The sequence below is a fragment of the Mustelus asterias genome, chromosome 11 (genome assembly GCF_964213995.1).
Source record: "Mustelus asterias chromosome 11, sMusAst1.hap1.1, whole genome shotgun sequence".
NCBI lineage: Eukaryota > Metazoa > Chordata > Chondrichthyes > Carcharhiniformes > Triakidae > Mustelus > Mustelus asterias.
Window position 1 is genome coordinate 46,684,743 of NC_135811.1, and position 27,947 is coordinate 46,712,689.

Here is a 27,947-nt window from a genome sequence, read left to right on the forward strand (position 1 = left end):
AACATTCTTTGATGCAAGGTTACAAAGCACTATGCATTGGGGAATAGTGACATCCCCAAAAAATATTGAGGTGGCACAGTGGTTAGCACTGCTGCCTCACAGCACCAGGGACCTGGGTTCAATTCCGGCCTTGGGTGACTGTGTGAAGTTTGCATACTCTCCCCATGTCTGCGTGGGTTTCCTCCAGGTGCTCCGGTTTCCTCCCACAGTTCAAAGATGTGCAGGTTAGGGGCATTGGCCATGGTAAATTGTCCCAAGATGTCTCGGTTGGGGGGGGGGGGGGGGTGATTAATGGGGTAAATATGCGAGGTTACGGGGAGATGGCCTAGGTTAGATGCTATTTTCAACAGTCAGTGCAAACTCGATGGGCCGAATGGCCTCCTCCTGTAGGGATTCTATGAAATATATCAGCTTCCTAACTTTCAAGATGTGGATTTTAGTCAATGTGAACTTTTTGGAGTTTACTTTAAAAAGTGGACAATGTACTGCAAAGATAGGAACAGGGTCAAGCCATCCTTAGGGATTTCTGCACAAAGAATTCACACTGTTCTCTGGAAAGTTCTTAAAATGTAAATGACTGTGGGTGGAATGCCCTCCCTTAAATAGGCGTTCTGGATATGAAACCACATTTGAATTTACACCCATTACTGTCTGGTTAGTTACTGAAAATCAAATTATGGCTACTCTCAGATTCAGTGTCTGCAAGCTCAACACACGAGGAAGAGAGGTGCAGAGAAACAAGTTTATCACAAGCAGTTGTGAACAGCCACCATTCATCCCCCATTGTGCAGCAATGCCTTCTAACTCTGAATCTTTTGTGTGGACAATGGAAGTAGTGATCATGTGGTCACATGGTTGAAACTGACTTCAGATTTTAAAAAATCCTATTACTCCAAGAATCAGCCAGAGACAAATCTGGAGACCAACAGACACAAGAGGGGCCATTGCTCCAGAAAGAAGAATAGAATTCGACATAAACAATGAGTCAAAACCAGGCAGTGCAAAGGGGACTAACTTGCCTTCCGAACTAGATAAAGTCTATAAAATTATGAGAGGCATAGATAGGGTTGACAGTCAGAATCTTTTTTCCCAGAGTTGAAATGTCTAAGACTAGGGGACATGCACTTAACGTGAGAGGGAGAAAATTCAAAAGAGATGTGAGGGGCAAGTTTTTTACCGAGAGATCGGTAGGTGGCTGGAACATGCTGCAAGGGGGTGGTGGTGCAGGCAGATACAATCGGGACATTTGAGGGGCTTTTTAGATAAGCACATGCATATGCAAGGAATCCAGGTGTATGGACCAAGAGCAGGCATAAGGGATTATTTTAATTCGCTGTCCTGTTCAGAAGAACATTGTGGGCCGAAGGACCTGTTCCTGTGCTGTATTGGTCTATGTTCTGTAACTTGGCCACAACTTGATCTGGAAACATAGAGGCTTCCAATGTCCATTCATCCCCAAAGAACCATGAGAGAGAACTCAACTAAACCTGCAATGCTGCATTTTAAAAATGACTTATTATCACATATTACTCCATTAATAACTTTGTATGCTTTGTCTTCAGATTTCAGGTGTATGTGTGTCTGTCTGTTTGTGTGGGTGTGTGTGTGTGTTTGTTTTTGTGTGTGTGTGTGTGTGTGTGTGTGTCTGTCTGTCTGTCAGCATGAGTATTTTTGTTGTGTTTGTGTGGGATGTTGTGTGAATAAATTTTTTATCTTCTGATTTAAACATACCAGAAAGCCTGCGTGTCCATCATTAAAAGTCACAACTAAAAAGGGTTTTAAAACTCTCCCAAAATACACATATTGTTGCAGACAACCGAGGCGTGAGGGAAAAGTGTTCCCGCTATCTCTCTCCCATAATTAACAATGAGCACTGAGAGGTTACGAAATTCACTTCATAGTGTGTATATCTAAATTCATGTTTAATAACTGCTGCACGCAGAAGTGTAATTTGCGACTTCATAAAAAATGTTACAACATTGCTTTAATGTTTCATTGAATCATAGAATCCCTATAGTGCAGAAGGAGACCATTTGGCCCATTGGGTCTGCACCGATTCTTACCTAGGCTTATCCCATACCCCATTTATTTAGCCCGCTAATCCCCCTAACCTATATATTTGGGACATTAAGGTGCAATTTAGCATGGCCAATCAATCAAGTTCAGGTTGATGAACTGATAATAGTTTGAGATGCAACAGGTTGTGATCACGTCTGGATACAGGGAGCAAAAGAGAAGGTCAAGGAAAACAGGAGAGATTAAGTGATCGAAGGAAAGGTGGTGCAAGACAAAAGGAGATGGTAACAAAAGCAAAATGAAAAAATGGATCTCGAAGCGGTTAACTGGGCAGAGCAGAATTATCTCCAATGGCTGTCCTCTAAGAACAAAAACAATCACAAAAAAAATTGAATTCAATGTTGAGTGTGGAAGGCCAGACCTTTTTATATATAAAACCAGGTCTAAGGTAGGAAGCTGCCAGTGACGATTGATGGTAGTCAATCCTTCATTTTCTAAAATTTGGTTCCATTCCTGAGTCATCTTACTTTACAGCATCATCCTTTTTTTCATTTAATCTCTCCTGCCTTCCACACATGATAGAATGAGAGAATTCCGACAGTGCAGAAGGAAGCCAATCAGTCCATCGAGTCTGCACTGACAACAATCCCACCCAGGCCCTATCCCCATAAACCCAAGTATTTACCCTGCTAATCCCCTTGACACAAAGAGGCAATTTTCCATGGCCAATCAACCTAACCCGCACATCTTTGGACTGTGGGAGGGAACCGGAGAACCCGGAGGAAACCCACGCAGACACGGGGAGAATGTGCAGACTCCACACAGACTATGACCCAAGGCTGGAATTGAACCCGGGTCCGTTTCGCTGTGAGGCAGCAGTGCTACCCACTGTGCCACTGTGCCGTCGTTCCAGCTCGTCCTGTTTCTGCCTGTGCACTTGCTTAAAGCCTGTTATATCCCGAACATTTGTTCAGTTCCAATGAGGGGTCCTCAATCTGAAACACTGTTCAGGCAGCATCTCCACAGATGCTGCCTGAACTGCTGAGCAATTCCACCTTTTTATTCTTATTTCAAATTTACTGCAGTATTTTTCTTTTGTGCAAAATAGTTTCTTTGTTAGAGGATGTATGAAAAGATTGTTTAGTATTTTGGTGAGCTGTATAGTAGAATCTTGTCAAGGAACTAATTTGATGATGCAAATTATTTGGTTTGTTATGTTGAGTGCTGGTGAAGATATGATAGAATTTCTGTGTTAACTGTTTGACCCGGAGCTGATTCACAAAGCTGGGCGGCATGGTGGTTATCACTGCTGCCTCACAGCACCAGAGACTCTGGTTCGATTCCCGGCTTGGGTCACTGTCTGTGCGGAGTCTGCACATTCTCCCTGTGTCTGCGTGCGGTTCCTCCACGTGCTCCAGTTTCCTCCCACAGTCCAAAGATGTGCTCAATATACCCGAACAGGCACCGGAGTGTGGCAACTAGAGGATTTTCACAGTGACTTCATTACAGTGTTATTGTAAACGTACTTGTGACACTAATAAATAAGCTTCAAACTTCAACGGTATAGGGGGGGAATTTCCCCCTTCCGCCCGCCTCGGGTACCATGCTGTTCCAGCACTACCTGCCACCAGTGCAAGAAGTCTTACCGTGCTATTATGGATGCTAAATTTGCACCACAATCAGTAAGACTCCTTACAGCTGACAGCTTGTGGAATCCTTCAGCTCAGTGCATGGAATGGATTCAATCCTATTCTCGAGATTCAGTGCTAACCTATTGCAAACTCCGCTCTCCCTGCTATCAGCTGGACTTTAGAAGGAAGGGTTCAAGACTGCCTGAGAATTGCAAAAGTCAATAAAATGTCACTACTTTCCGATTTGAGCGCATTAAATCCTAATTCAATAACTTAACACCACTTCTAGATGTTTTCATGTTCGGTAGGAAGAGGTAGATTATGGAAAATTGTCTAAATTATCTGTCGAGTACTTGGAGAAAAAAGTCAACAAATGTTAGGTGATGTAATTCTTCAGAAAACAGATATTGGAACAACACAGAGATTTCAATTGGAGACTAAAATGTAGAACTCTCAGTTAGAGGTTAGAGGTGTTGGGGATGGGGGGGTGGTATATGGGGGGGGGGGGATTTTGAGCCCAGTCTCCGTGCATGGCATCACTGGCATGGGCGCAAAATCCAGAGAGAATTAGGAAACAGAGAGAAATACAGGGCCCTCATTTGCATAGATTTGTAATGGATTTCAATATTATAAATGCCCTCCCCCTCCAGAGATTCCCCCCTCAATAATGTTAACACGTCGCCGATGTGTGACGCATATCAGCCAGGTTGACACAGGTTTGGCCAAACGTGAGACAGTCAAGAGGGATATGCCCAGTCACTACCCTGGCAATGCCCTCTGGCAGATTTGGCACTACAAGGCTGGCAATGAAAGGTTGGACCTGGCAGTGCCACTCTGACAGTGCCAACCTGTGCTGGGGGTACTGCCGGGGTGGGGCCTAGTGGGAGTTCCATGTGGGTTCATTTATGTGTGGTGAGGTGGGGAGGGGGGGGGGGGTCAGGCACTGAGGGGGGGCTTGGGAATACCGGTGATGATTGTTGTGGGGGCAGCAGTTGGGAATACTGGTGATGATTGTTGTTGTGAGGAGGTTGGGAATACTGGTAATGATTGTTGTTGGGGGGGAGTTGGGAATACCGGTGATTATTGTTGTTGTGAGGAGGTTGGGAATACCGGTGGTGATTGTTGTTGGGGGGGAGTTGGGAATATCGGTGATTATTGTTGTGGGGCGGGGGCTTGGGAATACCGGTGATGATTGTTGTTTGGGGGGAGTTGGGAATACCGGTGATGATTGTTGTTGTGAGGAGGTTGGGAATACCGGTGGTGATTGTTGTTGTGAGGAGGTTGGGAATACCAGTGATGATTGTTGTTGGGGGGGAGTTGGGAATACCGGTGATGATTGTTGTTGGGGGGGAGTTGGGAATACCGGTGATGATTGTTGTTGGGGGGAGGGGGGGGGGGAGTTGGGAATACCGGTGGTGATTGTTGTTGGGGGGGGGGGGGGGAGTTGGGAATACCAGTGGTGATTGTTGTTGGGGGGGTGGGTGGGAATACCGGTGATGATTGTTGTTGGGGAGGGGGTTGGGAATACTGGTGGTGATTGTTGTTGGGGGAGTGGGATTGGGAATACCAGTGATGATTGTTGTGGGGCGGGGGGTTGGGAATACCGGTGATGATTGTTGTTGGGGGGTGGGGGGGTAGGGAATACCGGTGGTGATTGTTGTTGGGGGGGGGGGTAGGGAATACCGGTGGTGATTGTTGTTGGGGGGGAGTTGGGAATACCGGTGATGATTTTTGTTGGGGGGGAGTTGGGAATACCGGTGATGATTGTTGTTTGGGGGGGGGGGAGGGTGGGGGCGGTGGTCGGGAATACCGGTGGTGATTTTTGTTGGGGGGGGGGGGGGTAGGGAATACCGGTGATGAGTGTTGTGGAGCGGGGAGTTGGGAATACCGGTGGTGATTGTTGTTGGGGAGGAGTTGGGAATACCGGTGATGGGCGGCACGGTAGCACAGTGGTTAGCACTGCTGCTTCACAGCTCCAGGGACCTGGGTTCGATTCCCGGCTTGGGTCACTGTCTGTGTGGAGTTTGCACATTCTCCTCGTGTCTGCGTGGGTTTCCTCCAGGTGCTCCGGTTTCCTCCCACAGTCCAAAGATGTGCGGGTTAGGTTGATTGGCCATGCTAAAATTGCCCCTTAGTGTCCTGGGATGCGTAGATTAGAGGGATTAGCGGGTAAAATATGTAGGGATATGGGGATAAGGCCTGGGTGGAATTGTGGTTGGGGCAGACTCGATGGGCCGAATGGCCTCCTTCTGCACTGTAGGGTTTCTATGATTTCTATGATGATGATGATTGTTGTTGTGAGGAGGTTGGGAATACCGGTGATGATTGTTGTTGGGGGGGTGGGATTGGGAATACCGGTGATGATTGTTGTGGAGGAGTTGGGGAGGGTGAGGTGGGTTGGGAATAGCGGTGATGATTGTCGTTGGGAGCGGGGCGCAGTTGGGAATACCGGTGATGATTGTTGTGGAGGAGGGAGGGGTGGTTGGGAATACCGGTGATGATTTTTGTGTGTGGGGGAGGGATGTTGGGAATACCGGTGATGATTGTTTGGTTGGGGGGGGGAGTTTGGGAATACCAGTGATGACTGTTGTTGGGGGGAGGGAGTGGGGAATACCGGTGATGATTGTTTGGTGTGGGGGGGGGGGGGGGGGGGGGGGGCGAGTTTGGGAATACCAGTGATGACTGTTGTTGGGGGGAGGGAGTGGGGAATACCGGTGATGATTGTTGTGGGGGAGTGCTGGGGGGGGGGGGGGGGGGGGGAGAGTTGGGAATACCGGTGATGATGGTTGTGGGGGTGTTGGGGGGGGAGAGTTGGGAATACCGGTGATGATTGTTGTGGGAGAGTGGGGGTTAGAGTTGGGAATACCGGTGATGATTGTTGTGGGGGCGTGGGGGTTAGAGTTGGGAATACCGGTGATGATTGTTTGGGGGGGGGGGGGGGGTTGGGAATACCGATGATAATTGTTGTTGGGGGGATGTTAGGAATGGCAGCGATAATTGTGGATGATGGTTGGGTAGATGCCCCAATATTTCCGTGGTGGGGGCGGGGGATTTACTTTTTGTTCTAATCGGGGCACCATCTTGAAAGCGGTCTCTGTGGAGTTGGTCTTGCCGGCTCCATGAGCCGCCCACCGCCCCCCAGAGTAACCCACTGCCACTCATTTTATTTTAGACTTAGAGCCTCAGAATCTGGGGAACAAACTGGCCTGTCAAGCTGGAGTGATTCACCCTGGTTTTTAGTCTGAGCCCGACACTTAGAGACACTTTGGTAAGACTCCCCCGATATCTTAACATGTGTGGTTCAAAAGGCCAACAAAAATAAATGGTTAGAAACTCATCTGCTGGACTACTAAGGAAATTAACTGTTCGGTTGTGTGCCAAGAACTAATTGTGCAGAAGGAGAAGCGCATCACGATTTTGGAAACCGAGACAGACTCTCGCTTTGAAAGGCAATCCTTGTCACAACACAACAAGCGCTGAGAGTTTTTTTAAAATGTTGTTAAAACATTAAAGTGGTTGAACTTCTTGAATTTCTTGTATCTTATTCCTTAATTGTCACTGCAAGTTATTTTGTTTGAATTTAATTTAGGGTGTCAGGCATGGCTGACTTCTGAGTCAGAAGGTTCTGGGTTAAAGACCCACTACACAGGCTTGAACACAAAAATCTAGGCTGGTGCGTTTGTACAGTGTTCAAGGAGTGCTGCATTGTCAGAGGTACTGTCTTTCAGATGAGACTCGAAAAGAAGACCCTGGCCAGGATTCTCCGGTCCTGCTGCCAGTGCACCCCCACCCGCGGGTTTCCCATCAGCGTGGAGTGACATCAGTGGGAATTCCCACTGACAGTGGCGGGACTAGAGAATCCCGCCGCTAGCAAACAGCGCGCCACCTCCCGCCAGCAGGAAACACGTGGCTGGGAGGCCGGAGAATCTCGCCCCCTGTCTGCCCTCTCAGATGGACTTAAAACACTTATGGCACTATCCAAAGACCCAACAATTATCATTCAAACAACATTTTTAAACTCATGATTGAGTCATTATCATAATATTTGTGGGAGCTCGCGGTGCACTCATTGGTTGCTGTGTTTGGTACATTACAATTGTGATTGCATTTCAAAAGTATTTCATTAACTATAAAGAACATTGGGACATCCTAACTTCATGAAAGATGCTATATAAAGACAATCCCCTCGTTCTATTTTTTGAATACTACATATATTTTGAGCAATCCCATTCTTATCATAATGGTGAGAGCACAACCTATTGTCTTTCTTCCTCTTCAGTAATTTTGTTTCATGTACCATTGGCTGCGTTTCATAATCTGGTTAAATATGGCAGTACAGTGGTTAGCACTGCTCCCTCACAGTGCCAGGGACCCGGGTTCAATTCTCGGCTTGGGTCACTGTTTGTGCGGAGTCTACACGTTCTCACCGTGTCTGCGTGGGTTTCCTCCGGGTGCTCCGGTTTCCCCTCTCAGTCCGAAAGACGTGCTGGTTAGATGCATTGGCCATGCTAAATTCTCCCTCAGTGTACCCAAACAGGCACCGGAGTGTGGCGACTATGGAATTTTCACAGTAACTTCATTGTAGTGTTAATGTAAGCCTACTTGTGACACTAATAAATAAACTTTAAAACTTAGTCCACAGTGTAGACCCACTACATTTTCCTTGTTCGTAATCACTGCCACTAAAATGGTGTGTCTAATTCTTTTAAAAGAACCAAGTTTCGAAAAACTATAATTAATGTTTCAACACTGATTCACTTAAAACTTGTCTGGCTCCAGTAAATGGATAATGTTGACTCAGGAAGTAGGTACGTACTTTTTGGCTCGGATGGATTGTTTAAAGAAAGAAAGGTTTTTAAAAATAATTATGGTTTTTATGGAAACACTAAATTGGAATTGTAAGCGCCCTTTCCATGAATTGATTTGCAGTAATGAAGATAAATGTGGGTAAGTGGATCATGGACCAGATGGGATTAGTGTAAGGATATAAGAAATAGAAACAGGATTAGGCCATGTGGCCCCTCGGGCCTGCTCCACCATTTAATAAGATAATGGTTCATCTTCCACCTCAACTGAACTTTCCTGCCCAGTTCCCATATCAATCTCATTTATTTGAGCCCAATAATCTATCGATACTCAACAATTGAGCAGCCACAATCATTCCCAATTCCCATTCAGAATTCCCAATAGGTAGAAAGCTATTTTCAGTCCAAAATTTATTCTGAGTTTTGTTCATTTGTGGGGCATGGGCATCACTGGCTGGCCAGCATTTATTGCCCATCCCTAGTTGCCCTCGGAGGGCAGTTGAGAGTCAACCACATTGCTGTGGCTCTGGAGTCACATGTAGGGCAGACCGGGTAAGGACGGCAGATTTCCTTCCCTAAAGGACATTAATGAACCAGATGGGTTTTTCCGACAATCGACAATGGTTTCATGGTCATCAGTAGATTCTTAATTCCAGATATTTTTTATTGACTTCAAATTCCACCATCTGCCATGGCGGGATTCAAACCCAGGTCCCCAGAATATTGGCTGAGTTTCTGGATTAATAGTCCAGCGATAATACCACTAAGCCATTGCCTCCCCAGAGTTCTAGACTCTGCAGCCAGAGAAAACAGCCTCTCAGAACTATTTTCTCAAACTTATATTTCACTGAGAGTGCCTCTCATTCTTCTAAATCCCAGAAAGTACAGGCCAATTCTACTCAATCTTTCCTCATAGGACAAATTTATCATCCTTGAAAATCTATCGAGATAACCTTTGTTGTGACTTTCCTTTGACACAGAGACCAAAACTGTGCACACTTTCAGGTGTAATCTCACAAAAGCCCTTTACAATTGTAACAAGACTTTCTTATTCTTGTACCCCATAACCAACGTAATACAGACTGACATACCATTTGCCTTTCTAATTGCTTGCTGTATCTGCATGTTAACTCTGTGTTTCTTGGGCAAGGACACATAAAGCCCTCTGAACACCAACATTTAATAGTTTCTCACCATTTAAAATACATTCAAATTTTCCATTCTTCCCAGCAAAGTGAATAACTTCACATTTCTCCATATTGTACTCCATCTCCCACCTTCTTGCTCACTCACTTTAACCTTTCGATATTCCCTTGTGGACTTATCTTGTGCTCCTCACAGCTTAATTTTCTACCTAACTTTGTGTCATCAACAAATATTACACTCGGCCCCTGCATCTAAGTCATTAATATAGATTGTAAATAACTGAAGCCCCGGCACTAATACTTGTGGCACTTAATCTGCTAACCCAAAATAGCCTTTTCATTGAAACTCCCATTTTCATTGACTTTGAACCAAACCTCTATGTTACACCCAACCCTGATGAACCCTTGCGTCATGCAACAACCTTTTATTTGGCACCTTATTGAATGCTTTTTGAAAATCTAAACAAACTACATCCACTGGTTCCTTCTTATTTACAATGCTAGTTACCGCCTCGGAAAATTCTTAAAGATTTGCCAAACATGGACTGAAATTCTCCCATCTCACTTGCCGCGGGATTTGTAGCAGGCAAGAGAGAAAAGTTGGCAGACCATTTAAAGGTCTGTTGAGCTCAGGTGGGAATTTCTGATCCTGGGGCGCCAGCCGGAGAAACCCGTCCATGATTTCCCATTTGGAAAGCCATGTTGACAATGACTTATCATGCAATATTTTCTAATTACCGTTACCCCTTCCTGAATAATGGATTCCAGCAATCTCCTGATTACTGATGTCAGTTTAACTAGCCTGCAGTTCCTTATTTTTTCTCTCTCTCTTTCTCCTTTCTGAGATAATGATGTTGCAACTGGCACTTTTCAACCCAGTGGAATCATTGCAGTACCTTGGGAATTTTGAACAATCACAATCAAAGCATTCACCATCCCCGCAGCCACCTCTTTTAGAACCTTTGGGTCAGCTGTCAGGTCCAGAGATTTCAGTTCCATTAAGTTCTCCAGTGCTTTCTCTTCACTCATATTAATTACGTTTGGTTCTCCACTCTTGTTAGATCCTTGGTCCCCTGTTATTTCCAACAGCCTTTGAGATGCTAGAATGTGGCATGGTGGCACAGTGGTTAGCACTGCTGCCTCACAGCTCCAGGGACCTGGGTTCGACTCCCAGCTTGGGTGACTGTCTGCGTGGAGTTTGCACATTCTCCCAGTGTCTGCGTGGGTTTCCTCTGGGTGCTCCGGTTTCCTCCCACAGTCCAAAGATGTGCGGGTTAGATTGATTAGCCACACTAAATTGCCCCTTAGTGTCCCGGGATGCATAGGTTAGAGGGATTAGCAGGGTAAAAATGTGGAGTTACAGGGATAAGGCCTAGGTGGGATTGTTGACGGTGCAAACTCGATGGGCCAAATGGCCTCCTTCTGCACTGGAGGGTTTCTATGATTTTTAACTAAGGCTCCCCCAGTGTTTCCATTGGCAATTCACTGATCAGTGTGGAGTTGAGTCATACTGGTCAGGAAGGTCTCCAGTTTGATTTTCCAACTAGTCTCCCTCAGTATTGATTGAAGGACAGAAGGAGCTATTTAGCACGTTGTGCCTATGCAGACCTCTATAAAACAGCAATCAGAGTCCCACTACCCTGTTCATTCCCTTGGGCCCTGCAAATATATTTCCTTTGAGTCCCTTTCAAAAATTATGATTGAACCTGCTTCGGCTGGCCTTTCAAACAGTGCATTCCAGATCATCATCACTCTGTGTAAGAAAAAAGTTTCTTCATGCCCTCTCTGGTTTGGTATCTTCAAAGGAATATGCACATGGCATTTAATAACCATCAGGTAATCTGTTAAGCAAGGTTGGCTGAACGATAAATATTGATGAGAACACTGGGTGGAACTCTCCTCAGCATCTTCAAACCAGTGCTATGGAATCTCTCATGTCCACCAGAGATGGCAGACGCACTTGCTACAGCATCTGATCTGAAAGATATCCCACCATTGACGGTGCCAGCCTGGATTTTACATGCTTTTGTTTTATTCATTCATGGGACATGGGCATTGACGGCTGGCCAGCATTTATTACCCATCCTTAGTTGCCCAAAGGCAGTTGAGAGTCAACCACATTGCTGTGACTCAGGTGTCACATGTAGGCCAGAGTAGGTAAGGATGGCAGATTTCCTTCCCTAAAGGACGTTAGTGAACCAGATGGGTTTTTCTGACAATCAAAAATGGTTTCATGGTCATCAGTAGATTCTTAATTCCAAATATTTTTTATTGAATATCAAATTCCACCATCTGCCGTGGCGGGATTTGAACCCAGGTCCCCAGAACATTAGCTGAGTTTCTGGATCAATAGTCTTGTGATAATAACACTAGACCATCACCTCCTCTAAAGTTGGAGTCTCTGGAGTGGGGCTTGAACACGCAACCTTCCGACTCAGAGACAAGTAAGCTATCAGTGAACCACAGCAAGTTCCTCTGGACTGGGGAGGGAAATAACTCATCCAAGATTCCTGCCCTCAGTAACTATCTGGTGGCTTCTGGTGGCAAGTGTGGCAGCTGCAGTGAAAGAGGCACATTAACACTCGACACTGGTGATAACTGATCACTTTCATGGATAGCATCAGGAAGTATACGGCAATATTAATAAGCACCCTGAGGATATATGAGAAGAAAGTTTATTTATTTATTTGTTAGAAGTAGGCTTACATTAACACTATAATGAAGTTACTGTGAAAATCCCCCAGTCGCCACACTCTGGTGCCTGTTCGGGTACACTGAGGGAGAATTTAGCATGACCAATGCACCTAACCTGCACGTCTTTTGGTCTGTGGGAGGAAACTGGAGTACCCGGAGGAAGTCCACGCAATCACGGGGAGAATGTGTAGACTCTGCACAAACAGTGATCCAAGCCGGGAATTGAACCTGGGTCCCTGGCATGTGAGGCAGCAGTGCTAACCTTGACTGAACAACTTGCTGATATTTAACTCTGGTCCGTGTCTGCTTCTTTCCACAGTGTACTTCCTTTGTAATTTCCCAGTTCAGTGAGAGTGTAGTTATGGTGTATAGGCAGGACCGTGACTCTGCCCTTCCACTAATTTATGTTGTAAAATGGCAAAAAGGAATCTTCATAAAATATGTAACTGGTGGTACAAAACTACTGTGGTGTAAATACACCCAAGTTTTATCCCAGGAACCTTCACATTTAAGGTGAACAACTTGTTCCCAGTGCTACTTCATAGAATCCCTACAGTGCAGAAGAGGCCGTTCAGCCCATCAAGTCTGCATCAACTGTCCGACAGAGCATCTTACCCAGGCACTAAACCCCACCCTATCTCCGCAAACCCACACATTTCCCATTGCTAATCCATCTAACCTACACATCTTGGGACACTAAGGGACAATTTAGCACGGCCAACCCACCTAACCTGCACATCTTTGGACTGTGGGAGGAACCACCTGAAGGAAACCCTGAAAGATTCCAGACACGGGGAGAATGTGCAAACAGAGACACACCAAGGCCGGAATTGAACCCGGGTCCCTGGAGCTGTGAGACTGCTGTGCTCACCATTGTGCCACTGTGCCATCCAAAGTCTGATTCCATAGACAAGCCCCTTTAAGTGGGATAGTGTGCGACTGGGGTAAGCACGAGTTAACTGTAAATGGCTGCATCATACACATGATAGTATGATTGCCATTTAACATGTTGCCAATATTCATTACCGGTGTTCATCTGCATGGGGAGTCAAGCCCAGTGTTTTTACAGAGCAATGGCATACCTGAATTGGCTTATTATCTCTCACAGGGTTGTAGATAATGAAACGATTTTGATTTTTCATGCTCTAGTGGTTGTTCCATTAAAACGGCTGAAGTCTTTAGCAGCGTGAAGGCCATAGAACTTGTTTTTAAAAAATATTTTAATGATTTCCTCTGTTTTTATCTGATTGTTTTAATGTGGTGCTTATTATGAGGCACTGCAGCTTTAACACATAGTAATGCTTCAATGCATAAAAATTTACTATATCATGAACAACTATTATGATGCCCTGGAGGCTAATATTTTTTGAAAAGAAATCTGATTCCCAGTGGCCAATTTAAAGGAATTGTACACTAAGATTTCAAATATTAAGACTTTTACTGTAACACTGCAACATTGACTGAACACAACTTTACTCAAAGCTGTAGAAAAGATACTTCATTTAACATTTAAAGCCATCAAAAATCTCCCTGTATGCTTGCACATTACTCTGTCCCTTAAGTGGACACTTCATTTTCTAGGATTCAGTCCAGAGTGATCCTTATCACCTTTTTTGTTTTCCCACCGGCTAACTTCCAATCCCCGAATTGTCTTTCACAGTACAGATTACCCTGAAGCATCCTTCCACCTGCCAAAACTGAATCTTCCAGCTTTGTTTAAACACTCATGACCTTGGGTTCTTCAATCTCAGTTCTCTCACGCTCCATTGGATTCTTGCAGACTCACATTGTCTGAGAATTAATGATATTTTAAGAAAACACACTAAGCTGATCTTGCAATGGCTTCCTATAAACTCTCCACCACTCAAAGCCCATCTCCATGGCAATGTAAATGGCATAGGGCTTGTAGCTAGGTGGAAATGTTGATTTGCTCTCCTTTAAATACCCAACTTCATTCTATCTTGGAAGTTGACTAAGAGTGGGATGGTTGGGATACGTGAGCTGGGGGTGGACGAGGGTGAAGTCAAAGAACGAGCAGGGAAATGGCTTTCACTTTTGAATGAGGGCCCCTCCACCCCCTCCCCAACAAGCCAAGCCAACCCAACCCCCAACAAGCAAACACAATCGAGACTCCACCCATTGCTGTGTTAATACCAGTGGCAACGTTGAGGCACTTAAGTGGGCATTAATTGCCCAGTTACAAGCTTCAATTGGTGGCAGGGCAAGAAGGCCATCCCTGAGTCTACCACTGACTTAATACGGGTGGAGGTGGGAAGATGGTAGTGGAGATTCTCAACCCACTCCTCTCCCATTTCGTTTGAATGTTCCCCCCTTCCATCAAACTCACCACAGAAGAGGGCACAAGATTCCACCCGCAGCCCCAAACCATAACAAAGCTTATAAAACTTTGCGTTTAAAGCACAATATTTGGGATACTCTTTTTTTAGATGGAAGGATCATACATCAACTCTCTAATGGTGATAGCACAGACAAGGAGCCTCCCACCATCCTGGTGCAAGGCACTCAGGGACTGAACTGCCACTGGGCTGGAAAACTGCGAGTTGTTTGGGACATCAGAAGAGTTGTGGCTTGTAGGTGGAAAGAAACTGGACAAGGGGGAGAAAAAGATTTGAGATAGGAAGAACGGTTTTGCAACAATGTGGGCGCAATTCTCTGGTTTTGTCTATGATGGAACTATTATATTTGAAAAGACTTTTCAGCAGTAAATCTCAATTGACCATATAAAACATTTACTTGGATGGTACTGGGACTTGATGGTTTGAGCTATAAGGAGAGGCTGGATAGACTGGGACATTTTTCCCTAGAGTGTAGGAGCCTTAGGGGTGATCTTATAGATCTTATAAAATAATGAGGGGCGTAGATAAGGTAGATAGTCAACATTTTTTCCTGAAGGTAGGGGAGTCTAAAACTAGAGGGCGTAGGTTTAAGGTGAGAGGGGAGAGATACAAAAAGGTCCAGCGGGGCAATTTTTTCACACAGTGGGTGGTGTGTCTGGAACAAGCTGCCAGAGGTAGTAGTAGAGGCGGGCACAATTTTGTCTTTTAAAAAGCATACATAGGTGAGATAGGTATAGAGGGATAAGGGCCAAATGCGGGCAATTGGGACTAGCTTAGTGGTAAAAACTGGGCAGCATGGACAATTTGGGATGAAGGGCCTGTTTCCATGCTGTAAACCTCTATGACTTTATGACTAACTCACCTTTAATGTATTCCTATTGATTAAATTTCTGGCTGGAAGAAAAAGTTCCTCGCCTGGAAATGCTTTATTTCAGTGTATTAATCAGAATGTTTCCTTTTATTTTAGATACATTGTACTGGTGGCAACTTTTTGACCTTTTCTTCCCAAATGTATCGCTCCCTTTATTGCTTTGCAGCTAACAATATGGCAAACCTTCAAGTTTTGTTCCCGATTTAAGTTCTCTTTAAATGGCTCATTTAAGCTTGGAAAACTGAAAGTTAAGCTTGTTTAGGAAGTACTTTCCAAGTTATATGGCAATAATAAATTATATTTCTAAACTATCAAGCAATAACATCAGCAAGGTTAAGTTAAATGCTTGGATGACGTAATGTCTGTTAAAGTGGCCTAAATTATTGCAATGAAATGTTGATTAATTTGTAGAGAGTATTACACAAATGCCTTATGCTGTGGGTTGTGGGCTGTAACTGTGAATTTGTTGCACTAAATTAGGTTTAGATTGTTTTAGATTTACTCACAGACACGCTGCCACCGTGGTGTGTTCCTACTGCCTTTTAGTTCCCAGATGTTGGTAATGATCACACTGTAAACATGGGAAGATCGGGATCGGAATTCTCCGGCCGTTCACGCTGGCGTGATTCTCCGGTCCAGCCGGCAGTGCACCCCCCACCCATGGGTTTCCTGCCTCGTGGGGTGATGTCAATGGGAATTCCCATTGACAGCGACAGGATCAGAGAATCCCGCCACTAGCAAGCAACGCGCCACCTCCCGCCGGTGGGAAACACGCGGCTGGGAGGCCGGAAACTCTTGCCCAATAACTCTTTAACTTGCCATGCTGCCTTGTACAATAGAAGGACCAGTCTGAACTGGTTCTGTTACACATCGCATCAGTCTCAAATGCCGCCATAAAATGTGCACCCTGGAACACTTGCACATGACAATTAGTTCCTAGCTCTTTACAGATATTCACAAATAATGCAACTATATATTACCAGCGGGTGACTGGAAGGTCTTTAGACTGTAGCGCTAGTAAAACGGTCTTCCAGACTTGTGTTCTCTCTCTCCACCTGTCCGTTTCCCTGGGGGTTGTAGCTAGTAGTCCTACTTGTGGCTATACCTTTGGAGAGCAGGTACCGTCGCAGTTCATCAGTCATGAAGGAGGATCCCCGGTCGCTATGGATATAGCTAGGGAAACCGAACAGAGTGAAGAGGCTGCGCAGGGCCCTGATGACCGTGGCCGAGGACATATTTGGGCAGGGAATCGCGAAGGGGAAACGTGAATACTTGTCAATGACATTGAGGAAAATATGTTGAGGGGAGGGGGCCTTTGAAGTCAATGCTTAGGTGTTCGAAGGGGCGGGTGGCTTTTATGAGGTGTGCCCTGTCTGGTCGGTAGAAGTGCGGCTTGCATTCCGCGCAGACCTGGCAATTTCGAGTTATAGACCTGACATCCTCAACGGTATAGGACAGGTTACGGGCTCTAATGAAGTGAAAAAACCTGGTGACCCCCGGGTGGCAGAGGTCGTTGTGGAGAGCCTGTAACCGGTCCACCTGTGCACTGGCACATGTTCCATGGGACAGGGCGTCAGGTGGCTCATTGAGCTTCCTGGGCCGATACAAGATATCGTAATTGTAGGTGGAGAGTTCAATCCTCCACCGTAATATCTTATCGTCCTTGATCTTGCCCCGCTGCATATTGTTGAACATGAAGGCAACGGATCGTTGGTCCGTGAGTAGAGTGAACTGTTTACCAGCTAAATAGTGGCGCCAGTGCCGCACAGCTTCCACTATGGCTTGGGCCTCCTTTTCGACAGAGGAGTGTCGAGTTTCGGGGCCTTGGAGGGTTCGTGAAAAGAAGGCCACGGGTCTGCCCGCCTGGTTAAGGGTGGCGGCTAGGGCGAAGTCAGACGCATCGCTCTCCACTTGGATGGATTCGTCTATAGCATGCATCGTGGCCTTCGCGATGTCGGCTTTGATGCGGTCGAAGGCCAGACGGGCCTCTGCCATCAGGGGAAAAGAGGTGGATTTTATGAGCGGACAGGCTTTATCTGCATAGTTGGGGACCCACTGTGCATAGTACAAGAAGAAACCCAGGCATCTTCTCAGTGCTTTGAGGCTAGTGGGGAGGGGAAGTTCCAGGAGGGGACGCATACGGTCGGGATCGGGGCCGATGACCCATTCTTCACTACGTACCCGAGGATGGCGAGGCGGTGTGTACAGAACACGCACTTCTCCTTATTGTAGGTCAGGTTAAGGAGGCTAGCCGTGTACAGGAATCTGTGGAGGTTGGCATCGTGGTCCTGCTGGTCATGGCCGCAGATGGTGACGTTATCCAGGTACGGGAAGGTAGCCCGCAGCCCGTTCTGGTCCACCATTCGGTCCATTTCGTGCTGGAAAACCGAGACCCCGTTGGTGACGCCAAAAGGGACCCTAAGGAAGTGGTAAAGGCGACCATCCGCCTCAAACGCCGTATATTGGCGGTCCTCTGGGCGGATAGGGAGCTGGTGGTATGCCGACTTCAAGTCAATGGTGGAGAACACCCGATATTGTGCAATCTGATTGACCGTGTCAGATATGTGGGGGAGAGGGTACACGTCCAGCTGCGTGTATCGATTAATGGTCTGATTGTAGTTAATGACCATTCTGTGTTTCTCCCCAGTCTTCACGACTACCACTTGTGCTCTCCAGGGGCTGGTACTGGCCTCGATGATCCCTCCCTTGAGGAGCCGCTGGACTTCGGACCTGATAAAGGCCCTGTCTCCAGCACTATACCGCCTGCTCTTGGTGGCGATGGGCTTGCAGTCAGGAGTGAGATTCGCAAACAAGGAGGGAGGGGCAATTTTAAGGGTCGAGAGACTGCAGGTGGTGCGCGGTGGGCAATTTAGATGCCGCTGATTGCAGACGGAGAGCGGGGGAAAAGGCCCATTATACTGTATAGTGACACTTTCCAGATGGGTCATGAAATCTAGCCCCAGGAGTACAGCAGCGCAGAGATGTGGCAGCACGAGGAGCCTGAAGTTATCGTATACTGTGCCCCGCACCTTCAGGGTCGCCACACAGCACCCGAGGACATTTACAGAGCGGGACTGTGATGCCATGGAGATCGTTTGCTTGACGGGCCGCACGGAAAGGGCGTATCGACGCACCGTATCAGGGTGAATGAAGCTCTCCATACTCCCACTGTCAAACAAACAATGCTCCCTGTGCCCGTTTACCTCGATGTCCATCATGGACTTGGCGAGTCGATGAGGCTTGGACTGGTCCAGGGTAACCGACGCCACTGTTGAATCTTGCAGATAGCCATAGGGGGCTGATGAGGTAGTAGATGGCGGCCCCTGCTGGTCACTCGCGGTCTCAGTCGTCCAAGATGGCGGCCCCACGGGTCGCACGCAGCCAGGGTCATCCAAGATGGCGGCCCCCGTGAGTCACATGCGGCGCTCGTGAATTTGGAGGTGGACTTACCGCAGACTTTAGCATAGTGTCCCTTCTTCCCACACGCGGAGCAGAACGCCTCCCTCGCCGGGCAGCGTTGTCGGGGGTGCTTACCCAGGCCGCAGAAGTAGCACTTCGGGCCTCCAGAGGCTGCTGCAGCGGTCAGATCACCGGTGAGACGTGGTGCAGTGTAGGTCTGTGGCCCTCCCGAGTACAGGGGTAGCGACGGCTGCGGTGTCCACGATGCGCCCACGTGGTCAGGTGAGTAGGCCTCGCAATATTGGGAGGTCACCTCGAAGGATTCGGCTAGTCCCACCGTTTTCTTTAAGTCCAGCGCACCCTGTTCCAGTAGTTGTTGTCGGATATCGGTCGTCCTGATGCCCGTGACAAAGGCATCCCTGATTAAGTCCTCTGTGTATTGGGTGGCAGTCACAGACTTGCAGTTGCAGTTCCGGGCAAGCAGTCGCAACGCCGGCAGGAATTGGTCCACTGATTCTCCTGGCTGCCATCTGCGCGTAGCTCGGAGATGTCTCGCGTAGACTTCATTAGGCCGTTTGTTATACTGGCCCTTTAAAAGTTCGATAGCGTCCTTGTAATTTTCCGCATCCCAAATCGTAGAATATACTACATCGCTTTTACCCGGCCGTGGAGCACTCGTAGTTTGTTGGCATCCGTACGGACAGCAGTGGAGGCGTCGATGTAATCTTCGAAGCATTTCAGCCAGTGATCAAACATGTTTGATGCTCCTACAGTTTGAGGATCCAGATTCAGTCTGTCGGGTTTTAACATCTGCTCCATTAAAAAAATCTTGTTAATAAAATTGATACACCATCAATCAAACAAAGACTAGTTTGTATGCAAGACAAATAGGCTTTTATTGACAAGAATGTGGAGCCATCCCTGTCGGAGATCTGGTCTGTACTAAAGGCTAGAGGGAGGAGCCATCGCCTTTATACCCGGACCAGGGGGAGGAGTCTTGGGTGGAGCCGACAGGGATGTGCCACATATACAGGTAAAAATAGATACTAACTAACACAACGGATAACAGATAACGGTGGTTTAACCACAGTGCCAACACATGTCCCATCCACCATCCTTCTTCTTTACTCCTATCCTTCAGACGGCAGCTATTGGTAATGATTCTGTTGGTGCCATTCACACCTCCTCTAGATACATCTTTTGTTTCTCTGCTTGGCCTTTGACCATCTCCTCTTGTCTTTCCCCATCATCCCCTTTGCCAGTCTCTCCCACCTTCCACCGTACCACAGACCCTTTCATTGGTCCTTCCCTCCACTCCGCCCTATGTTGATTCCTGCTTAAAACTTGTTCTCTCTCTAATTTTTTCCACTTTTTTTGACGTGAAACATAATCTGCTGCCCGAATATGTCCAGCATTTTCTCTTTTTCTGTTAGATTCGTAGCTTCTGCAGCATTTTGCCTTTGCGACTTAGATTGTCGATATAATTCAGTTCGTGGTCAACTAGGCACAGTGGCACAGTGGTTAGCACGGCTGCCTCACAGCACCAGGGACCCGGGTTTGATTCCCGGCTTGGGTCACTGTCTGTGTGGAGTTTGCACATTCTCCCTGTGTCTGCGTGGATTTCCTCCGGGTGCTCCCATTTCCTCCCACAGTCCGAAAGACGTGCTGGTTAGGTGCATTGGCCATGCTAAATTCTCCCTCAGTGCACCCGGAGAGTCGGCAGGGTGTGGCGACTATGGGATTTTCACAGTAACTTCATTGCAGTGTTAATTAATGTAAGGCAACTTGTGACACGAATGAATATAAATACAATATAGGAACGAGATTTCAACTTTGAGCTTTCTAATCACTGAACACTCATTTGAGACAATCGAGCAGGTGGGACTCTTGTAGCAAACAGACAGAGAGTGTGGTACATCCCATCATTCCTGACAGTATTTGAATCACGAGAGAAGGGCAAAGTCCTATTTTTATTGCATTTCTGAAATAGCTCCTCAGAGACCGGTCCCTTCACCAGATCCCTTTATTTACAAACCTCTCTCCAACTCCTGAGAGTGCTTCAGATACAAAGTCAGAATCCGGAGTGCGAGTAGACCTGACACTTCTCACTATATACACAGGTGAGACTCTCTGATTGGGCAGGCAATCATGACCAATCTTTTTGGCAAACCAAATAAACTAACTCAAATTAACGAGGGAATAAGTGAAAAGGGGCAGCTCCCAAAAAGGAGGGGAACCGCCTGAAACAAAAGACAAAGTGGAAAGGAAACTTAAAACGTCAAATCAAAATGTGATTAAAGGGTTCAGTAATGCACCCCAGTCCCTGCAGAGCTCAGCGGGCTCAGAAGGCATTAATGGTGCCCTCGGACACCGCATGCTCCCTCTCCAGGGACACCCGGCCGTGAATATAGGTGCGATAGAGGGGCAGACAGTCGGGTTGGACGACCCCCTCAGTCGCCTGCCGCCTGGACTTGTCGATGGTAGCAGGCAATCATTACCTCAATCAGGGATTTTCTTTCAACACCAACCAAGTAAACGAACTCAAATTAACTTAGGGACAAATTAAAAGGGGCAGCTCCCCAAAAGAAAGGGGGAACCGCCCGAACCAAAAACAAAGTCGAAAGGAAACTTAAAACATCAAACCAAAAGGTGATTATCAGGTTCGATAATACACCCCAGCCCCTGCGGTGCCCAGCGGTCGCGGAAGGCGTCAACCGTGCCCGTGGACACCGCATGCTCCCTCTCCAGAGACACCCAACCGTGAATATAGGCGCAATAGAGGGGCAGACAGTCGGGTTGGACGACCCCCTCGGTCGCCTGCCGCCTGGACTTGTAGATGGTAGCAGGCAATCATTACCTCAATCAGGGAGCTCATACTCCCAAGAGGCCAACCTCATGGGCCTCGTTGAAGTCATTACAGTTTCACGGCTCCCCATCTCTGGCTAAGTATAAATTTGAATTAAATGTGTACATATTTGTAATTGGCAGTGTGTTGGTGGTATGATCTCAGTGTTCTGATTTTATTGACCTCTACTCAGTTAAGGCAGCTTGCAAATTTAATGCAACCTAATTGCTCTCTGCGTTAAGGAAATGTTGCTAGGATTTTCCAGATTGGCGTTGGTTTTTATGGTGGGTGAGTCATTGTAGCTCTGCTTTTGGAATGCAGTCTGCTCAGTGTGTGACTCAGATGACGGCAGGTTTTTGTGGGAGTTAATTTTCTTTCCTGAGCGCGCTTCTAAACGCGAATGTTGAGAGAGTAATTATTGGTGAACAGCTGTCAACAATACATCAGACAGGTGGTCCTGAGCGCCTCCCTACGTGAGATTGTTTGAAGATTTTAATACTCGTAGCATTTGCTGATTTTGTTTTTGGATTTGGTTAAAGACAGGCTGTGAAGCAATTTGTTTGTTTTAGTTAGAAGTGTATTTTCCCACTGATCGAGACGCGAGTTGGAAGATGGATCTGCTTTCTGGTTTTTGGAACAAATGTCAGTTTTGAGTGTGATGCTGGTTGGACGCAGAGTGAATCACTTTTTGCTCTGCGCTGCCGGTAGAATTACCCCTTGACTCCCTACAGACAGTTGCTACATTAGTTTCCTCGGAGAGCCGGGATGAGATGGCTTGTTTGGGAGTTGCGACTTCCTAAATCATAGAATCCCCATAGTGCAGAAGGAAGCCATTCGGCCCATCGAGCCTTCATCGACAACAATCCCATCCAGGCCCTATCCCCATAACCCCCACACATTTACCCTGCTAATCCCCCTGACACTAAGGGGCAACTTAGCATGGCCAATCAACCTAACCCACACATCTTTGGAATGTGGGAGAAAACCGGAGCACCCAGAGGAAACCCACACAAACGTAGGGAGAATATGCAAACTCCACACAGACAGTGACCCAAGCCGGGAATCGAACCCAGGACCCTGGCTCTGTGAGGCAGTAGTGCTAACCACTGTGGCACCGTCCCGCCCATTCTATTCCGCTTGGGGTGTGCGCATCTGGAACAGGGGAGGATTTAATTTTCAGCAGTCCAGGCTGGATTCAAACGGTTCCCAGAGGTAATAGGACAGAATTCTATTCAGCTCTACCACCCACCTTAACACTGTGTGTGAACCCAGCCGCTATTGGAATATTGTAAAGATGAGGAACACAGAAAAATGAGGAATGTACAGGCCACAAGCAGTGTAATTCTTGTGGAATTTAAGCTGCATTTTTGTACATTACAGTGCTTCCCAAACTTTGTCCAACGCGGCCCTGTTTTGAGGCATAAAAATTGCCATGACCCCTCACTGGGTGTGTGTATGTATGTGTTAATGCATGTGTGTGTATGTACATGTATATGCGTGTGCATACATGTGTACGTGTGTGTAGGCATACCTGCATCGGTGGGGGTGGATGGAGCAGCACAAAATGTTTAATCTTGAGGGTTTTTTTAAACCTACCTATCCCCTGGCTTTTTGGAACAGGAATCAGGCTTCAAACATTGGTCATCTGAACCACACCCACAGTTGAATAAAAAGCGAGCATCTGGAGGGTGATATCTATTAACATTCGGTCGCAGCCCCATGGCAGCCATTGCTGCCTCGGAGCTCACCATCCCAGGATCTCGTATCATCCACCTCAGTTTTGGGAAGTCCTGTTATAGAATGTTTGGAAACCACTTGTGTACTCAATTCCCCAACAGAACAATTCGGTTGCGCCTAAAATCTGCTTATCACTTTGGTTTAGCACAGTAATGGGTGGCTGATATGACCCTATTATTTTTCACAAGATGTGCTTTCAGATTTCCAAAAAAAACAGAAATACTAATGAAATATATAGAAAATGGTAACAATAAAACAAAGATTTTTTTTCAGAACTCCAAAGATGTGTGGGTTCGATTGATTGGCCGTGCTAAATTGCCCCTTCTGTCAAGAGAATTAGCAGGTTAAACACATGGGGGTTACGAAGATAGGGGTTGGGTGGGATTGTTGTCGATGCAGCCTCAATGGGCCAAATGGCCTCCCTCTGTATTGTAGGGATTCTATGGGCGATATTTTACCATTTTTAGTCTAAGTGCCGGGCAGGCGTGGAACTGGGAGAGTTCCAGATCCAGTTCTTTGGGTGTGTTTCTAGGCCTCCCAATACGCACTCTGGCTGCAAAATTCTGAGTGAGCCTGTTGCTTGCTGCAGAAGCCTGTGGACGGGGCTTAACTTGCCCGAAAGTCTGCAGAGGGAGGTAGTGTGCGTGTGCAGGCCTCTGATGCTGCACATGCGCATTAGCAGTAGCAGGGATCTGACAGAAAAGAGAGAGCTGTCAGGTTCTGCTACTGCAGGCAGCCTGAAGCAGCTCCCCTCCCCCCCCTTGCAATTGTGGGAGCCCACGGCCATAGATGCAGCCCCCGCCAAATTCCCCGCCACCCAGACTGATCGGGGACCTCCTCCCACCCCCACCGATTGCAGCCCCGATGCCCTCCCCCCACTGATCACTGCAGAGTGACAGCAGGCCCCTCTCCCTCCTTCTCCCCCCCCCCCCCCCCCCCCCCCCCACCAATCAAGGCCTCAGTGTCCACCCCCCACCAATTGCTGCAGAGTGGCAGCGGGCCTCGCCCACATTGGCCCCTCCCTTATTGGCCCCGCCCCCTGGCACTGCCTGGTGGACATTGCCCAGTGCTCAATGGGCATTGCCCAGGTGCCAGGGTGGCAATGCCAGTCTGGCACTGCCCAAGGGACAACCCCCCCCTTGCCCTCGGCCTCCGCAGGGCGCCTCAATGGCCTCCAGTTCCACCGGCGAGGCCAAGTCGACTGCTCCGCGTTCATGGGGAGCATGTCTATTCCTCGCTGGCGCGAACCTTTCCCGGCAAGGTCATAAAGGCAGAGCCCGGACGATTGAGCGCTGGGGCTCGCTAATGACATTCAAATGCTTATTTAAATAAATTTCCATAAATTAACCTCCCTCTTGCCCATTTCCGGTGAGAGTCTGACCGCGCCGGAAATCCTGCGCTCGTAAAATGACGCCAGTCACGAAAACCAGCTTCAATTCAATTGCACTAATCACTTTATGCCCCACTTTATGACCGTGTCATGCCCGAAGACGGGCGCAATGCGGTGGTAAAATCCCAGCCTATGATTCGAACTCTCCACTCAATATTACATTGCTGGCTAACTTATACATTCAGGTCACGTGCAACACTTGCCGTAGCAAGAGCTGTGCCCTTTTTTTCATAACCCTTCTCCATATTAGTTAGTGACACTGCTAACTCAAATGGTTACTAATCGCTTTTGTTTAGACCAAATGTATTACTTGGCACTTTATTAAAAATATGTGTATTTTGTATAAATAAATCACTTGGGTTTTTTTTTTTGCTTTTATTCTTTGGACGTAAGGCAAAAATGTTACCACACAGAGCTGTACAGACAAATAAAAAGACAAGGGTTTGGATTGTTCAATCTTGACCCAATTAGTTAGGAATGTCATTGAAAAATTCCAAGAGTCTGGGTCACTCTGCACTGGAGAGGGAGAGGAACCCTTCAACACTTTGTGGGAACTGATTAGTGGAGATCTACTTCAAAGCATTTCTACTGGGGAGACTCCCCTGTCCTCCAGTATGGAGTGTGTGTGCACTCTACCTCTACGGTTCCAACACTGTACGTTAGAGTGAGAACAGCACTGAGAGAATCACAGAAAAGAGAGTGTTAAACAGTGGAATGGGCCGTATGTTATCACTGACATGTAATTGTGAAAGAATGTAACAGCAAAATATACGTTACACTTCTCTCGAGAATCTATAAATTTGGATCTCAGTCAGGCACATTAATTCAAGATTCTTTCTACATTTTTGGTGTTTTTAAGTCATTATGTCTTGGCGCCTGCTTCACAGTGCCTTCAGTTTTATTTAACAATCAATTTTTCTATTAACGTTCTGGCAGTGACCTGTCGATACAATTGTTTGCAGGTTCATAATGCACTGAGAGGAGCAGGGACGACAGAGTCGCTCGATTACCTGCTGCATCCATCGAGGAAGGTCTTGGCTTCGGCAGTCATCTACAGGAGCTGCGGAGGTGGGACTTGCATTAAGCTATGGGTCCACGACGCGACGCCTGAGCTCCGTGCCACCCTACACAGGACGGCCCTTTCTGACCACGTGGCCGGCGCTCTGCTGGAAGCAGCCACAGCCACCGGGGCGAGGAGCGCGCTTCCGAGTCCTTCAGGGGCGCCGCCTGGAAGAGCGATGCTTAAAGGTGAGTGTGTCGTTTTCCCCGATAGCGGGTGTGAGCACTGAGGGGAGAGGAGTCTGTCACGTTGGATCTAATTCAGCTCAGGCAACTGTTTTCATTTCCTGCTTCATTAAATTCCGTGGTGCGTTCGGAAATAATTCTGAATTTCTGCATTTTAACACAGCAGGAATCTAAACGGACTATTTCTCGTACGTTGAGATTGAACAGCATAATCCCGACACGTCCCCTGCGGCTGGAATGATTTTGGGTTTTGCATATTGTATGTTTTCTTCCTGAAGAATGAAGTGACCTCCTTCATGCTTTTTATTTCTGATTCGCTAGTTAGATTTCCCTGCCTGTTCTCAGTGGGTTGTTGCAGAAAGCACTTGACTGGTAGGATGATCGAAGTTGTGTTTCTGGGTGTTAATTAGCAATTTTGTGAAAGATGCGCTGCTGAACTGAACTACGAAGACTTTAATTCTCTTCATGAAATGACAGATGGAATCCCTTGCTGGTTTGTTTTTAAGAAATTTATATTCGTGGTTGCAAATGGTGATACTTTTCATCCTCTGAAAATGTTGAGAGGAGAATGTTAAAGGCTTCAAAGGTATTTCAGCTGTGAAGCGGTTAATGATTGCTTGTTCTCTGTGTGTTGTCAGACATTAAATTGATCAATGGAGTAGCGAAGTACTTTGGGTTGCTCACTGCCCAGGGATAAATCAGTAAGGCTGATATCGGTATTTGCAAGGGGATATGCAATGTGATATGAAGAGGGGTGGGTGGCGCAGTGGTTAGCACTGCTGTCTCACAGCGCCAGAGACCCGGGTTCGATTCCTGGCTTGGGCGTGTCTGCGTGGGTTTCTTCCGGGTGCTCCAGTTTCCTCCCACAGTCCAAAGATGTGTAGGTTGGGTGGATTGGCCATGCTAAATTGCCCCTATGTGTCCAAAGATGTGTAGGTCAGGGGGATTAGTGGGTGAAATATGTGGGGTTGCGGGGATAGGCAGGGGGTGGGCCTGGGTATGATGCTCTGTCGGAGAGTCAGTGCAGACCCAATGGACCGAATGGCCTCCTTCTGCACTGTAGGGATTCTCTGATTCTATGATGAGTGGCTCGGCACCTATTACAAAAACCATTTCTTATCGATGGATTAAACTGAACTGTTGTCTGTTTCCTTGCTATTCAATGTGACCTTTGTGGTTTAATGTTATTTTTTAATGTGCCAAATGCCAGCTAAAGCGGTTAGTTCATTAGCAGGTGATAATTCTTTAAGCAGAGCTCTTCCTATCTGGGCTACACTGTGCAACAGAGCAAAACACTCCAAGCTGGATTTAGCTTCTGTCAGGATTTAATAACATTTGTTTTTGTTGGACCTGTTGAATAAATCCACAGGCAATCTCCTTTTGCAAGGAGGGAGCTTGTCCTCCCCCTTTAGTGAGGTTTTATTTGATGAGGAAAAACAATCTTCTTTCAGCCACCTGAGGGAAACGTTCCCAATATCTTTAAATCAACCCTGTCTTCATTCTATCTCTTCATTTTGTCTTTCACTGCTGGTGTCAGCTTTCTGCAAATCTTCACTGACCATCACCTGACACAACAGTGTTTGCATTTAGCGCAGTGTTTTTTTTTAAAAATGTTATTCATTCGTGGGGCATGGGCGTTGCTAGCTGGCCATCATTTATTGCCCATCCTAGTTGCCCTTGTTCTGAGGGCAGTTGAGAGTCAACCACATTGCTGTGTCTCTGGAGCCACATGTCGCCCAGACCAGGCAAGGACAGCAGATTTCCTTCCCGAAAGGACATTAGTGAACCAGAAATGGTTTTTCCAACAATCGA

The 27,947-nt window shown here is 46.9% G+C and overlaps 1 protein-coding gene across 5 annotated transcripts in view; it reads left to right on the forward strand.

Annotated features, from left to right (window-relative positions):
- plce1 (phospholipase C, epsilon 1) overlaps positions 1 to 27,947 on the forward strand; it is a 408,311-nt gene that overhangs the window by 194,657 nt on the left and 185,707 nt on the right. For all 5 annotated transcript variants that reach the window (XM_078223543.1, XM_078223542.1, XM_078223546.1 and 2 more), the window contains one exon: positions 25,853 to 26,138. In XM_078223543.1, the coding sequence (XP_078079669.1) occupies positions 25,853 to 26,138 (286 nt within the window). The remainder of the gene's footprint in view (positions 1 to 25,852; positions 26,139 to 27,947) is intronic.